Below are 13569 nucleotides of genomic sequence, written 5' to 3'. Positions count from 1 at the left end.
CACCCATTGTCTTCAGTGACTTCAGGTGTTATATCTTTTGGTAGCCAATCATCATCTGCTTTCTTCACATTTTCTTGTGCACCCATTGTCTTCAGCGATCATGCCAGGTAGGTGAGCATCTCAGACTGCCAAATTGTTAGAACAAAGTGTTCTTGTGTTGGGGGAGTACTTGTGTAGGGGCCCACTGTCCATCTGTTTTCTTAATACTCGACCTATAAGTGACCCTGTTGGTATTTGAAATACCAGTGCTATAGCTTCCAGCATCACAGCAACACACAAACCATCACAGAACAAGCTGGCAGGCAAGTGGTAGAGACAGCAACCACCAACAACAAATCCCTCTCTTAAATCCCACCTGTTTGGTACTCCTCAAGTAATTCCTCTCTTCCAATTTGAATCCCAATGGATACACTTCCAAGTTCCCAAATAGGTAAATCAGGTGTGATGAAAAGAACTGGTTTTAGTCTGGTAAATAAGGCACTGTAATATCACACCTTAAATTGGGTGAAGTTAAATTAGGGGCGCCATAGCTGAGGGACTGGACTGTGCCTGTATCCTTCAAGGATCTCCAGGGGGCAGCAGAGAGTCATCCACTCATGCTTTTAACCCAAAGCGTATACTACTTACTGACTTCTTTTTTTCTTTTCTTTCAACACACTCTTTCTGTTCTTTCTTATGACTAAACTTTGACAAGCTGGGTGGTCAGGATTAGGAAGGCTGTGTAAAGTAATGGACCAAAGCCGTGCCAAGAAAGCCGAAATGAAGATCCAGTTACAGCTTTTGTATCTTCAGAACAACCCTTCAATCAGCTAAGGCAACTAACCACAATTCATAGTCGATATGACTGACTGGTTCAAACTGGTTCACACAAGTCCGTTTCAGCTCACTAGTGCCTAGGCTATCGATCTTGGTGCATTCCACTTTATTTCTGATGACCCATTATGTAAGAATGAACGTTAGAGGGGCTGGAATTTGCCTCTCAGCTCCACCGTTGACCAGCTCTGTGACCTTGGGCCAGTTGCTTAAGGTCTCAGGTGCCCTTATCACGCTTCCAGCCTATTGCTGAACAGAGAGGCAGTTAAACACGCAATTGAATAATTAGCTACCAACATGCTAAGTGCTATGAAGAGAAGCTAACTGCTAAGCAATCAGTGAGTAATTAGCTGTAAATATACAACATTACTTTATGGACGCATATTGACATGAAAGGCAAGATTATAGTGATAAGCAGCCAAAGAAGTGGTTAGTGTCAGACCCCCCCACCAGTTTAAGGACTGGGGAAACATCCCATTCTGTGGAAGAGGAGCGTGCTAGGGTATCCCCCTTGGGAACAGGTATGCCATTAATGTGTCAGAGGCCACGCCCTGGACTACTTTTGTTACAGCCCTGACCAAATTCTCTCTTAAATTGATCTGACTTTCTTTGATCCATCTGCATGGTTACCAAACACACTTCAGATTCCTTTTCCCCAGGTGCCTTTCACGGATAGCAGACTGGAATTTTCCAGCCTCTGGAAAACAGCATCTGTCCACAGTGTGATTCTGATCAATGTGATGTGAGTGTGAGCAGCTCTGAAGTGGCCTGAGAATGGAACAAACACTCGGAAAGCTCAGAGTACAGACCGGGAACCCGCAGTGTGTCCTCAGGAAATCCAGCCAGTCTTGCCAGCGGAGGCACTAAGAACCCACCGTGTACGTTCCTTTGACAACAGCGATGGCATCCGCTAACTGCTGATTGAAGCATTTTCTCATCTGCTCCTCATTCTGCAAACCAAAAATAAATATGATGAGTGCCACATGATGCTTCCAACTATGAATCATGCTTACGATGATGGGACTCAGCGGGCGAAACCATCATCGAAATCATCACAGTCTCTTGAAAGTGTCTATTTGTAATCATTTCTCCGCCACTGCATCTATTCTAACACATTTGATTTTGACTTTAGAGTTAACCAAAACACTAGAGATATCACCCGGGTGAAATCAATGCAGAACATTCCAGCATTTTAGTTTATTTGACACATCTATCAGCCCTGAGCTGATGAAGAGGCAGTAATATCTATTTGTAATTCTCCCCTCTTCTTGTCTCTGCACTGTCTCAGTGGAATATGCTCAGGTATGGGGTTCCAGAACGGCAAAGGCAAAACTTAGATTTGTTTCCTGATTGCAGAAAGAACTTGAGGTGTCAGTCTTGCACAGCAATGCAAGAAAATACTTTAAAAATAGTCTTTCCTTCCAGTGTGTAAACAACAAATAATAGGGTCTTCAAAAAGTTAATGAACCCATTCTCTTCTCTTTTCATTCCATTTTTCCATGGACCTATTGAAGACCCCTGAAGGGTTTTAAGTTCAGACCAAACTGAACTTAAGTATCACTGCACTCCTTGCTGTCTCTCTAATCTTAAACAAGTCGCTCAAGCCTGGAAAGCTGGACTGGCTTCTTTATCCATAGATCGGGGATCATCAGATTTCCACTGAAGGAGAGTTGAAGGATTTAAGGAAAACATGTACTTAACGAACTCAGCATAATATTTATGATGGTGTGGTCAACATGGTTTTTATCAATGTCAGAGAAATAATAGTGATGCACATTCATGATAACAGCTCCGTTTGCCAACCTGACCAAAGTTCCAGGGAATTTCTTCAAGCAGCATGGTCTTCATATCTTTGGCTCCTAAAGAGCCCAGACAGCACAAGTAACTCCATACAGCCATGTGGTTGTGAGAGAGAACTCAAGGGACCCTGTCCGGGTTGGAAAGGAGGTGCCACCACTTTTAAGTGGTGTCCTCGAGCAAGCCGATAGACTTTCCTGCGTCTCTGGTTTTGGTTTTTCCATCTGTAAAATTGAGATAACAGCTGGACTGACTCGAATGGGTTATTATGAGGATCCAATGAGTTCAGTCTGTAAACAAGTGCTTTAAAAAGCCCCCGGCACATGATAAAGCTATCCCAAGGTGTTCCACCAGGTTCCTGAGAAGATGGAGTTACAAGACAATGGTTTTTTTCCCCCATGAACTTTTCGAAGCCTCTCTCACATGCATTAGCCACATTAAATGAGACGCAACATGGGGGACTTCAATGGCCTTCGTGAATCTAAGTACAATGTTTAAGTACAAGATCTATCCCCACACAATGAAGGGAGTGGGAGCACTTGACCTGTTGATAACATCTCTCCGCTGTGGTGATCTTGTCATCCAGAATATCGAAAAGACGGGAAGACTCCGCTTTAAGTCGATCCTCAAATTGTAACTGAAGAAACTGTTTGAGAAATCCAAAATCCACTTGAAGGGCTTTAATAATCTAAAAGTGGAAACACATGCATGGTTACGATAGTTAGGGTTCTCTGTAGGAAGACTGTAACCCATTCTGGGCACAAAACAGGGTTAGGGACATGTCCTGCCTTTGCAGGATTACTTCTCAAACACCTTGCGCATTGGCTGACCCCAGTCGTTCCATCTCTGGGTAATCGGGCTCTCAAAACGACAATTCATCTGCTAGACTAAGAGGGGTGCACGGATACGGGAGAGGATGTTCCCAGCAATTTCTCCCTGTATAAAATAAAATAACTATGCTCACAACAGTTGTGTGTGTGTGTTTATAAACCCTCAAAGTTAATGCTCAAGATGTGGATTTCAGATCAGAACAGATGGGAAAGAACAGGCATTTGTTGAAAGCGAGGCACTTAGGGATCTAACCAGTGGGTTGAGTGAGAACCAATTGTGATATAATCAAAGCAGTGTATTTCTGTCTCCCGTCATCTATCTATGATGCATCCTCTAAATTAGATTCGCCCCTTCCTGAATGCAAACACTGGAAAATTCTTTGACCTTTCTGCTCATTCTTAGGAACAATGCTTAAAAGACAGCCTCCAGACAGCATTTGGAGCACGACTACTCTGGGTGGATCACTTTAAGCGTCATGCTAAGTGTTCTTTTTGTAGTCCAAGGTAAGCAGGCACTAGGAGTGCTCTCCTGCTGCTGCAGTGGTTAAAGTACTCCTCTGAGAACCCAAAGGCCAGGGGTTTGAGCCTACCGGGCCCTCTGCAGGGGAAAGGTGTGGCAGTCTGCTTCCACCAAGATTTGCAGCCTTGGACCCAATGGGGCCAGTTCTACTCTTTCCTTGTAGAATCTCTAGGGCTCAAAGTCACCCGGATGACAGTGGTTTCGTCTTTAGGGGAAAGAGGATGACCTGCTTCTGCGCTCCCTCACCTCCTCTTCCACACTCTCCCAGGGCAAAGCAAGAGCAGTGAGAGAGCACAGGTGTTCTTACCTGGTGGAGTGTCTTCACGTTGGGCTGGCAGCGGCTGGAAGTGAACTCCTTCTGGCTTAGGCACTGACAGAACGTCTCTAGATATTCCCATCACTGGGTCCTCCCGACAGAGGCACTTCAAGCCAAGGAGGTACCTCACTCTCTCGCTCTGGGTCTCTCTATTCTGGCTACTTGCTATTCTTTCTTTCACCTCTAAAAATCAACTTTTGCTAAGATAATTTAAAAAATGGTTGCCATGGTACATCACAAAGCATCCATAAATTTCACTCGGCTACAGAAGAGGAATGTGATTAGAAGGTTATCATGGATACACCAGCTGGATCTTGCCTGAAAGCAGAGAAGGCCAGAAAGATGTTGACTTGTGTTTCATTGACTAGGCAAAGGCATGAGCCTGTGTGGGTCATGACAAATTACGGATAACATTGTGCAGAATGGGAACCCCAGAACCCTTGAATTGTGCTCATGTGTAGACCAAGAGGCAATTAAGTTTGAACAGAGCCGAGGGATACTGCCTGGTCTAAACTCGGGAAAGCTGTGCATCAGGGTTGTATTCTTTCGCCATTTCGATTCAATGTGTACGCCCAACAAAGGATTCTCAAAGCTAGGCTCTATGCAGAACGTGGCATCAGGATGGGCGGAAGACGCGCGCACAAGCTGCAACGTGCAGACCGCCCAGCCTGGCTTGGTGACAGAGAAGAGGCCTTGGAGAACTTACTGATGAAGGTGAAAGACGGCAACCTAAAAACCTTCACTTCTGGACCAATACGCAATATAATGAACAAACGGAGAAAATATCGGCCTTGTTAAGAACTCCATTTGACTTGGATCCACAATCGACATTCACGGAGGCAGCGGTTAAAATGCCCAGTGATGCACTGGGCAATGATGCTGCAGGAGACCTCTTTAAGGTGGTCGAAAGCAAAGAACGCCCCTGGAGGACTCAGTGGGGCCGGGCTCGGGGGTTGGTATGTTCGGTCCTCAGACACGCGAAGGATGGCCCACGACCATGGAGACCGAAGAAGACGTCATTCGTTTGAAATCTCGCGTTGGGTAATCGGGTTAAACCAGTAGCACTGGGATGCTATAGATCTATCTAATTCATTTTTTTAAAGCATAAAAGAACACCTAAATAAATTGGCAAATGTATAGGAAAGGAGTCACTCTCAAAAGTGACTTGGGGGTGTGTAAGTTGGAACAACCTCCTGATAAGGCAGGGTCGTTCCAAAACCCGAATGCATCTAGCCCCTGACTGAGAAATTCCATACGTTTATGAGCATTTGATTAGAAATCATCAAAATCTTCATCAGTAAGAGGATGTCTTCCTTATCGACTGCAGCTATAACAGAAAACACACAAATAGGTGGCTGTCACAGATAGAAACGTATTCTCCCACAGTTCAGGAAGCTAGAACTCTGACTGTCAGAGGGCCAGCTCTAGAGGAAGGCTCTCTCACAATGTGAGCATGGGGAGGAGGTCCTGGTGTCCTTCCAGTGAGACGCCCTGGTGGGGCAGTGGTTACGAGAGGGGCTGCTAACTACAAGGTGGGCAGTTCGAAGCTGCAAGCTGCTCCTCGGGAGAAAGACAATGCTTTCGATGGGCTTGGACAGAGGAAGTTAGAGAGTCGCAGAAACACACAAAGACGCTTCTACCCTGTCTTACACGGTGGGTCACTATTAGTTGGCATTGACTCCGAGGCTGTATCTTGGCTTCGTTTGGGCATCCTTTCAACATCTGTGGGTACTGCATTCCTCGGAGATCTCCAAGTGCCCTGGCATCACTCCTCCCCTGGATCGAGGGGGTCACAACACAGAGACCCTGGTCGAAAGACATGCTTGGTGGTAGTGAGTCGCTATGACCTCTGCTCCCTTTCATCGCTTTGATATCTTAGATGACACTGGCTCAAGGTACAAATTAATGATGTGGATTGTCCCTGACCTCATTAACATGACTGCCATTAATCCTTCTTCACCAAGCTTATGGAAGTTAGGCTTGACAGTCTGTGATATCAGGTCGCATAACTGAGCATCGAATCCTGACACTTATTTTGGGAGGACTCGATCTAATCTACCACAGGGAGTATGACACACAGTCAGAAAACGTCAGGCAACAAGCGTGTGAGAAGAATCAATAAACTCTTCATGCACAAGTATTGGATGGTTTCAAATGATACTGTTATGGGAAATTAAAGCACACAAGAGCATCCTCTCCTATGTGTCAGTTTTGTTGATTGGGAGTTTTAGTAATTGCCGCACCAAGGAAACGTTACACTTCGTTATAAATAAGAAGGTGTGTGTGAGGGATGGGGGTGTCAAAGGAAATATGAGATAATGGCAAAACTTGACATAGCTGTGTGGTGTGAATCAAATGGCTAGTCGTTGTATTATTCTCTACATGCTGTGTATGCCCAAAGCTTCAAAAATAATTTTCAAAAAGAATCACAAATAGAAAGTGGCCCAGCTGTCCAAAGAATTCCAAAGAGAGTAACCAAACACTTCACTAAGCAAATGAACATGTGAGAATATGGCAGAAAGATAGGGACTAACATGTATCAAAAAGTCTAAAAAACACAACAACATCTATATGCTTGTTTGTCAATGATGCTAATGTCCTGCAATTTTTAAGGATTTCATCTCTATCAATGAGAGGGACATAAAGACAAGAAATGACCAAATTTAGCTCAGGCGTTTAGAAATGAACTCAGACTTACCTGCACTAGATGTTGGGTAGCCGAACTCAAGTCTTTCAGCGGCAAGATCTCACTGGCATCTGTTTGAGTAGCATGGTCTGTGGTGAAAAAGCCGATCTTTAAATCATCCGAAATGCTAAGTCTAGGGGAAAAAACACACAGACCGATGAAATGTGTTTTATTCACTAGATGATTTTAGTCACTAGGTAATTCTATAATAAATCGTGAATGCAAACATTTTTCAGTGAATTGGGTTAAAATGGAGAGATGCTAAGGCGCTGGGGAGGAGTCCTGGTAGAAGAGTGGGTGATGAACATGCATGGGGTTGCTGGCCACGCCAGCAGTTTGAGCCCACCAGCTGCTCGGTGGGAGAAAGACGAGGCTTTCTGCCCCTGTGAAGATTGACTGCAGATCGACTTCCTCCTGCAAGGCTGCTCTGAGTGGGAATCGACAGCACGGAGTGTGGTCTAAAAGCGCGTTTGAGAGAGGGAACCTGTGGGAGGGAGTGTTGACCAGCCTCTGCAGGGCTATCAGGTAGGATGCATGTCGGACATTGCTGTGCTGATACTACAAGCCTTATTTCATTTTCCGAGATATAAATCTGAGCACTGTCTCTTCTTACCCTATCTATGAATGAATGGGTATAGCAACCAGACATCCTTCAGCGGTTCTCCAAGCCTGGTATGAGGTTCAGGGGTGGGGGTGGGGGGTGTCCAGGCAATTTCAGGGAATGCCCCAGGTCAAATGTAACTCTTAAAACAAGATGAAGGGTTTATTATCTTTTCCATTCTATTACCAGGATCCCGTGGAATGTTCCAGAAGTTGCAGGTTTGGTGAATGCATGTCAGACCGAACGTTGGAGCAGATGCGACCATTCAGCAGAACTGCCATGAAGCCAAGCATTAAAGTGAGGTGCAAAAATGTGCAACAAGCTCACCCTTCCCACTGAAGTTTTGAAAAACCGTTCTTTCCCCCATAAATTATTATAGCAGCGATTTTTCCTTCATGAAGTTATTCTAATTCGGTCCATTATTGCTACTTTAAGATGAAGGGATAGACATGGGTTTTCCCTTCTACCCTTTTCGATTTCTCATATGGTAACTTACAGGTGTATATAACCATCATAAACAACATTTCTTTGAGGTCCTCAATCTTTTTTTTTTTTTTAATCATTTTATTAGGGGCTCATACAACTCTTATCACAATCCATACACAAATCAATTGTGTAAAGCACACCGTACATTCATTGCCCTCATCATTCTCAAAACATTTTCTCTCCACTTAAACTACCAGCATTAGGTCCTCATTTTCCCCTCCTTCCCCGCTCCCCTCTCCCTCATGAGCCCTTGATAATTTATAAATTATTATTTTGTCATATCTTGCCCTGTCCGACGTCTCCCTTCACCCACTTTTCGGTTGTCCGTCCCCCAGGGAGGAGGTCACATATAGTTCCTTGTAATCGGTTCCCTCTTTCCAACCCATTCTCCCTCCACCCTCCCTGTTTCGCCACTCACACCACTGGTCCTGAAGGGATCATCCGCCCTGGATTCCCTGGATTTCCAGTTCCTATCTGTACCAACATACATCCTCTGGTCTAGCCAGACTTGCAAAGTAGAATTCATATCATGATAGTGGGAGCGGGGAGGAAACATTTAGGAACTAGAGGAAAGTTGTATTTTTCATCATTGTTACATCGCACCCTGACTGGCTCATCTCCTCCCCGAGACCCCTCTGCAAGGGGATCTTCAGTGGCCTACTAATGGGCTTTGGGTCTCCACTCCACACTCCCCCCATCATTCACTATGGTAAGATTTTTTGTTCTGATGATGCCTTACACCTGATCCCTTCGACACCTCGTGGTTGCATAGGCTGGTGTGCTTCTTCCATGTGGGCTTTGTTGCTTCTGAGCTTGATGGCTGCTTGATTACCTTCAAGCCTTTAAGACCCCAGATGCTATACTTTTTGATAGCCGGGCACCATCAGCTTTCTTCGCCACATTTGCTTATGTATCCATTTGTCTTCAGTGATCCGTTCGACACATCGTGATCACACAGGCTGATATGTTCTTCCATGTGGGCTTTGTTGCTTCTGAGCTAGATGGCCGCTTGTTTACCTTCAAGCTTTTAAGACCCCAGATGCTATATCTTTTGCTAGCCGGGCACCATCAGCTTTCTTCACCACATTTGCTTATTCGCCTGCTTTGTCTTCGTGTATATAACCATCATAAACAACATCTCTTTGAGGTTCTCAATCTTTTTTTAAAAAAAGAACATTAAGGCGCCCTGAAACTAACAAGTGGATGACCTATTTCTTTAAAACCATCACTGCAAACCCTCTTTGATGTTCAAACTGTAGGAGTGCTACTGGAAAATCAGAATAAGCCAAGAACAAATACCGTTTCCCCAAAAATAAGACAGTGTCTTATATTAATATTTGCTCCCAAAGATGTGCCAGGTCTTATTCTCAGGGGACATCTTATTTTTCCATGAATATGGTACGCATTTATTGTTGAACAACAAAAAAAGGAAATTTATTACCTGTATACGGTACAGTAGTTGTCATCACAAACCAGCATAACCAGACCAACTGTGATCTACAGTATCAAATTTCTTGTTACTACCATTATTTCCATGTACAACAATCTATGGTACATTTACTCATAACCTATGGTACATTTACTCGCATTTCCTATCTGCTCCAGCTGCACTGCGGCCATCAGTGAGCTGCGTGGCAGCACTCGCTGCTATGGTCCAGAGTCCAGAGTTACGGTAGCTTCGGGAGGCCTTATTATAGGGGAGGTCTTATTGTGGGGGGGATGCCTTATATTTCAACGAGAGGCAAAACTGTAAGTAGGTCTTATTTGGGGTGATGTCTTACTTTCGAGGAAACATGGTATCTGAACCTCCTTCCTGCTGAGCTCCAAGCACAGACATCACAAGCAGGCACCAGAAGGCCAGTCCAGTTTCTGGTTGCAGTCTCTCTTCGTTGCCATCCAACTTGTCACAACCACCTCTTTCCAAGTCAGCCCAGAGCTCAGAGAGAGCCACGATCAGCGCGGAGTGCTGGTGCTTCCGGCCTGGCTTCTCGGTGACCGGCTGGAGCAGAAACTAGTGTGGGCACCCCATACAGTCCCTTTCTTCTTTGTGCCCTGCAGAGTTCAGAGGAGGGTGACCACATGCCCAGGGCCAGGGGCCACTCCTGTCGGGTCTACGTGTATCACAATGGACCTGTGCTGCTTAGCTGGGAATGTGGTGAGGAAGGCAGGGAGTCCTCCTCGGGGAAAGGTGGCACGTGGGCAAAAAAGCCTGCCAGGGGCAGGTGGGAAAGCATCCGCAGATGGAAGAGATCCCCTCTGTGACACTGGCTCATACTGAGCTTGGTGGGAGGCACCTGAGGGACTCCCAGAGGGGCCCGATAGAGGGCAAAGTCAGATGAGATCTCTAACAGATGGACAGAATTTCGACTGGGTCACTCTATTGACTCTATGCCACCTGCCAAACTCAGGCTTGGCTGACCTGTCAGTGAATACAAGTCCTTATTGTTAGGAGTTTCTTTCGACAGTAGCTGAAAACACCCTCGCGGAGACTCTCTATGACACACATGAAGTAAATGACGTACCTTAGCTGTCCCTTAGGAGTGTGCATATCATAGGGCTTCTGATGGCAGTAAGTGTGCTAATATTTAGAAGTTCTGCCAGTGCTGTCTGTCACACAGACAGACCTCAAAATATACTACCCGTTATTGTCCCTTGAGTTTGCAAACCCTTATATACCCATCAACTAGTCCAAAGGGGGTGTGTTATTCCAGGTTGATTAAACAAATTCATAGATACTCATATGTGTATAAGAAAGAGTCTTATAAACAAAAGCAATTGAATATTGAGAAAACATCCCAGCCCAGTCCAGATCAAGTTCATAAGTCCAATATTAGGCCATATGTCTGATACCAATCTATAAATTCCTCTTCAGACTCACAGAACACATGCAATGACACCGAATGCAGGACGATCACAGGCCAGTGGATGGGAAGTCTTGTGGATCCAGTGGTGTTGCAAGCATCTCAGCACTGGCAGGGATCTCCACGTGGCTCCTCCAGATCCCAGGGCTCTGGCTGCATCAGGATAGGTCCATGTGGCTTCTCCTCAGGGATGTCTCGCAGGGAGTGAGCAGAGAGAGAGTGTATCTCCCACCTCCACAGAGGAAATCCAGGAGTTCCCAGAATTCTCAGGAGAAGGCCATGCCTACACAGAGGCCTCATTGGCTATCTCCTGATTGACAGGCTAGACCCCACCCCTACAGTCTTAATCCTCAAACTGACACCAGATTATGTGACTACCGTAGGGGGTTTGAACCTACCCAGAGGAACCTGGAGAGCAAAGCCAGGTAGTCTGTTCCCCAAAAGTCACAGCTTTGAAAACTCTGTGGTGTGGGTGGGGTTCCCTGTGAGCTGGAATCCATGCCACCGCTACTGCTCTGTTGCGTGTTTTAATTGTTGCTGTGGTACTGTGTTTACAAACAGCACACTGTTTTCAGCATGATTGGGGAAAACCGGTCAGAGCAGCAGTCTAAAAGCCACTGTTGTCAAGTCCATGTCACCTCATGGCAACCCTAAGGGACAGAGTACAGCTGCCTTCGTCAGGTTTCTAAGGCTGCAAATCTTAACCGGAGCAGACTGCCCGTGCGTGCTCCCGCGGAGTGACAGGAGGGTTTGGACCACTGGCCTTCTGGTTGGTAACCCAGCACTTCAACCACTGGGTGGCCAGGGCTCAACTGAGGCAGGCTGAGTGCCAACTCAAGAACAAACTTCTTAACAGTCAAAAGCACGGTTGTTCATGAATCTCATGACCTCCCCCACACTCAGCAATAGGGTAACGATGACAGGTCCGTGGCAAACAACAGTATTATCAGAGTATCCCAAGGAGCTTCAGAAAGTTCATGGAAAAAAAAAAAGCCATTATCTTTTAATCCCATTTTCCATGAACTCCTTGGAGCCCTGGTGTTTGTGTTTCACGGAGAGTTTGAGTTTCGATTTGGTCTAATTCGTGGAGGAAAGCCCATGTTTTTCCCACTGCGGCCCTGCTGTTGGGAGAGGCAGTCTCCAAGGGCCCTGGCTTCCTCCAGAATTCTTCTTGGTATGCCAAGAATGCAAAGCCTTGACTCCTCTACCTCCAGGGATTTCTCAGTGTTGTGTTTGCAGAGAGAAATCTTGAAGGGTGAGGTCACTACTCTCTGAGGAGCAGTAGGCTTGCTTCTGCTTCCTATAAAAGAGGTGATGCCCCCTCCCTGGCACCCACTGCACTTGAGCTCAGGGCTCCTTTTATGGACTGGAATTTGTTGCACATACATGTAGACACCCATGATGGGCTTTTTCTATCTCCCCATATAAGACTTGGGGGACATGGGGAACCAAAACTAACCCACACGAAGCTCTGCCTACTATTTTTTGCTGCGACAATGATGTCTTTTGTCTCTGAGTCAGGAGTCTTGGTGCTTTCTGCCGACAACCATGAAACAGTAAGAGGCTGACTTGCTAGCACATAAGCAGGGTAGGATCTCAAACCCTGAACGGCTCTTGACCATGATCCCCAATAAAAGCTTGATCTATTGAATGTCTTTTCAAGTGACAAATGACAAAATGATGAGAATCACCATTTGACAACCACGACAGGAGTGGTTGACTTAGGAGAGAGCGGTCCGCGGTGGCAGAGGTTGGTCAGTGGCAGTTTGATGAGGAAAGGGGAATTTTGTAATACCTCCGCACAAAAGCATAATTTATGACAAAAAAGGAGGGTGGTAATTGTAAGGTAGAGAGAGCCAGGACAGGACAACACAAAAACAGCCTGGAAGAGTCTAAAGCACTCTCCCACTTGGGCATTAGGACCCAGCAGTCTGAATAGGAATCATTTGTGGAGCACCTGTAAGTACCACTGGGGCAATCACAGCACAGATTTGATAGGATTTTGAAGGAACTTCTACATTCTTTTCAGCAAACAACTCTTTGCTTTTTGAGAAAACGCTTTTGGCTGACCTAGCCTTGCTAGAGAAGAAATGGTGAACCTTGGTTCATTAGAGAAGTGCATGGCCCAAGTTCTAGGATGAACCGGCTTTTATCTGACCCACCAAGTCAGAAGGTTGGACACTGGGTTCTGTTGTGTTGCCTCCTCTCCCGCAAGGCACACCTGTGGTCTCAGGGAGTTCTCGGAGACCAGTTGACTAACGAAGAAAAGGTTCATGCCTACCTAGCAGATGGACCACCAAAGGCTAATAACTCAGTATTATAATCCTGTTCATGTTCAGACTGACCTTGAAGGTCGGCAATGAGCGAGAACTCTCCGCGTGAAAAGGCCTTTACATAGTACATGTGGGTGTTCACCCTCTCCGGACCCAAAGATGCTCAGAGGTTCAGGGGTATAATTTTAGGGCTGTTGCTAGAGGTTTGGGTGGATTGGCCAAGAACTTCCAAGGAACACAACCAGAAGATGGTGATCAGGACGTCTGCAGAAGAGTCTGTGGGTGAACCATTAAGAATGGGCCCCGCATCTACCCAGAAGAGACCAGAAACAAACCAAGGCCAGACATCTGTGCTCCAATGTTCACTGCGGCACAGTTCACAATTG

General features: G+C 45.8%; 1 protein-coding gene across 1 annotated transcript in view; it reads right to left on the bottom strand.

The window, feature by feature from the left end:
- CUNH10orf67 (chromosome unknown C10orf67 homolog) overlaps nucleotides 1-13569 on the bottom strand; it is an 82434-nt gene that overhangs the window by 58779 nt on the left and 10086 nt on the right. The window contains exons 2-4 of the mRNA XM_045300225.1: nucleotides 6975-7095; nucleotides 3155-3298; nucleotides 1689-1763 (exon numbers count right to left, since the gene is read on the bottom strand). Of these exons, the coding sequence (XP_045156160.1) occupies nucleotides 1689-1763; nucleotides 3155-3298; nucleotides 6975-7095 (340 nt within the window). The remainder of the gene's footprint in view (nucleotides 1-1688; nucleotides 1764-3154; nucleotides 3299-6974; nucleotides 7096-13569) is intronic.

This window comes from Echinops telfairi, unplaced genomic scaffold, assembly GCF_000313985.2.
Source record: "Echinops telfairi isolate 266 unplaced genomic scaffold, ASM31398v2 ScPeMD7_7461;HRSCAF=8499, whole genome shotgun sequence".
Taxonomy (NCBI): Eukaryota; Metazoa; Chordata; class Mammalia; order Afrosoricida; family Tenrecidae; genus Echinops; species Echinops telfairi.
Note: the sequence above shows the minus strand (reverse complement) of the source record. Positions and strands in the feature narration are given on the sequence as shown.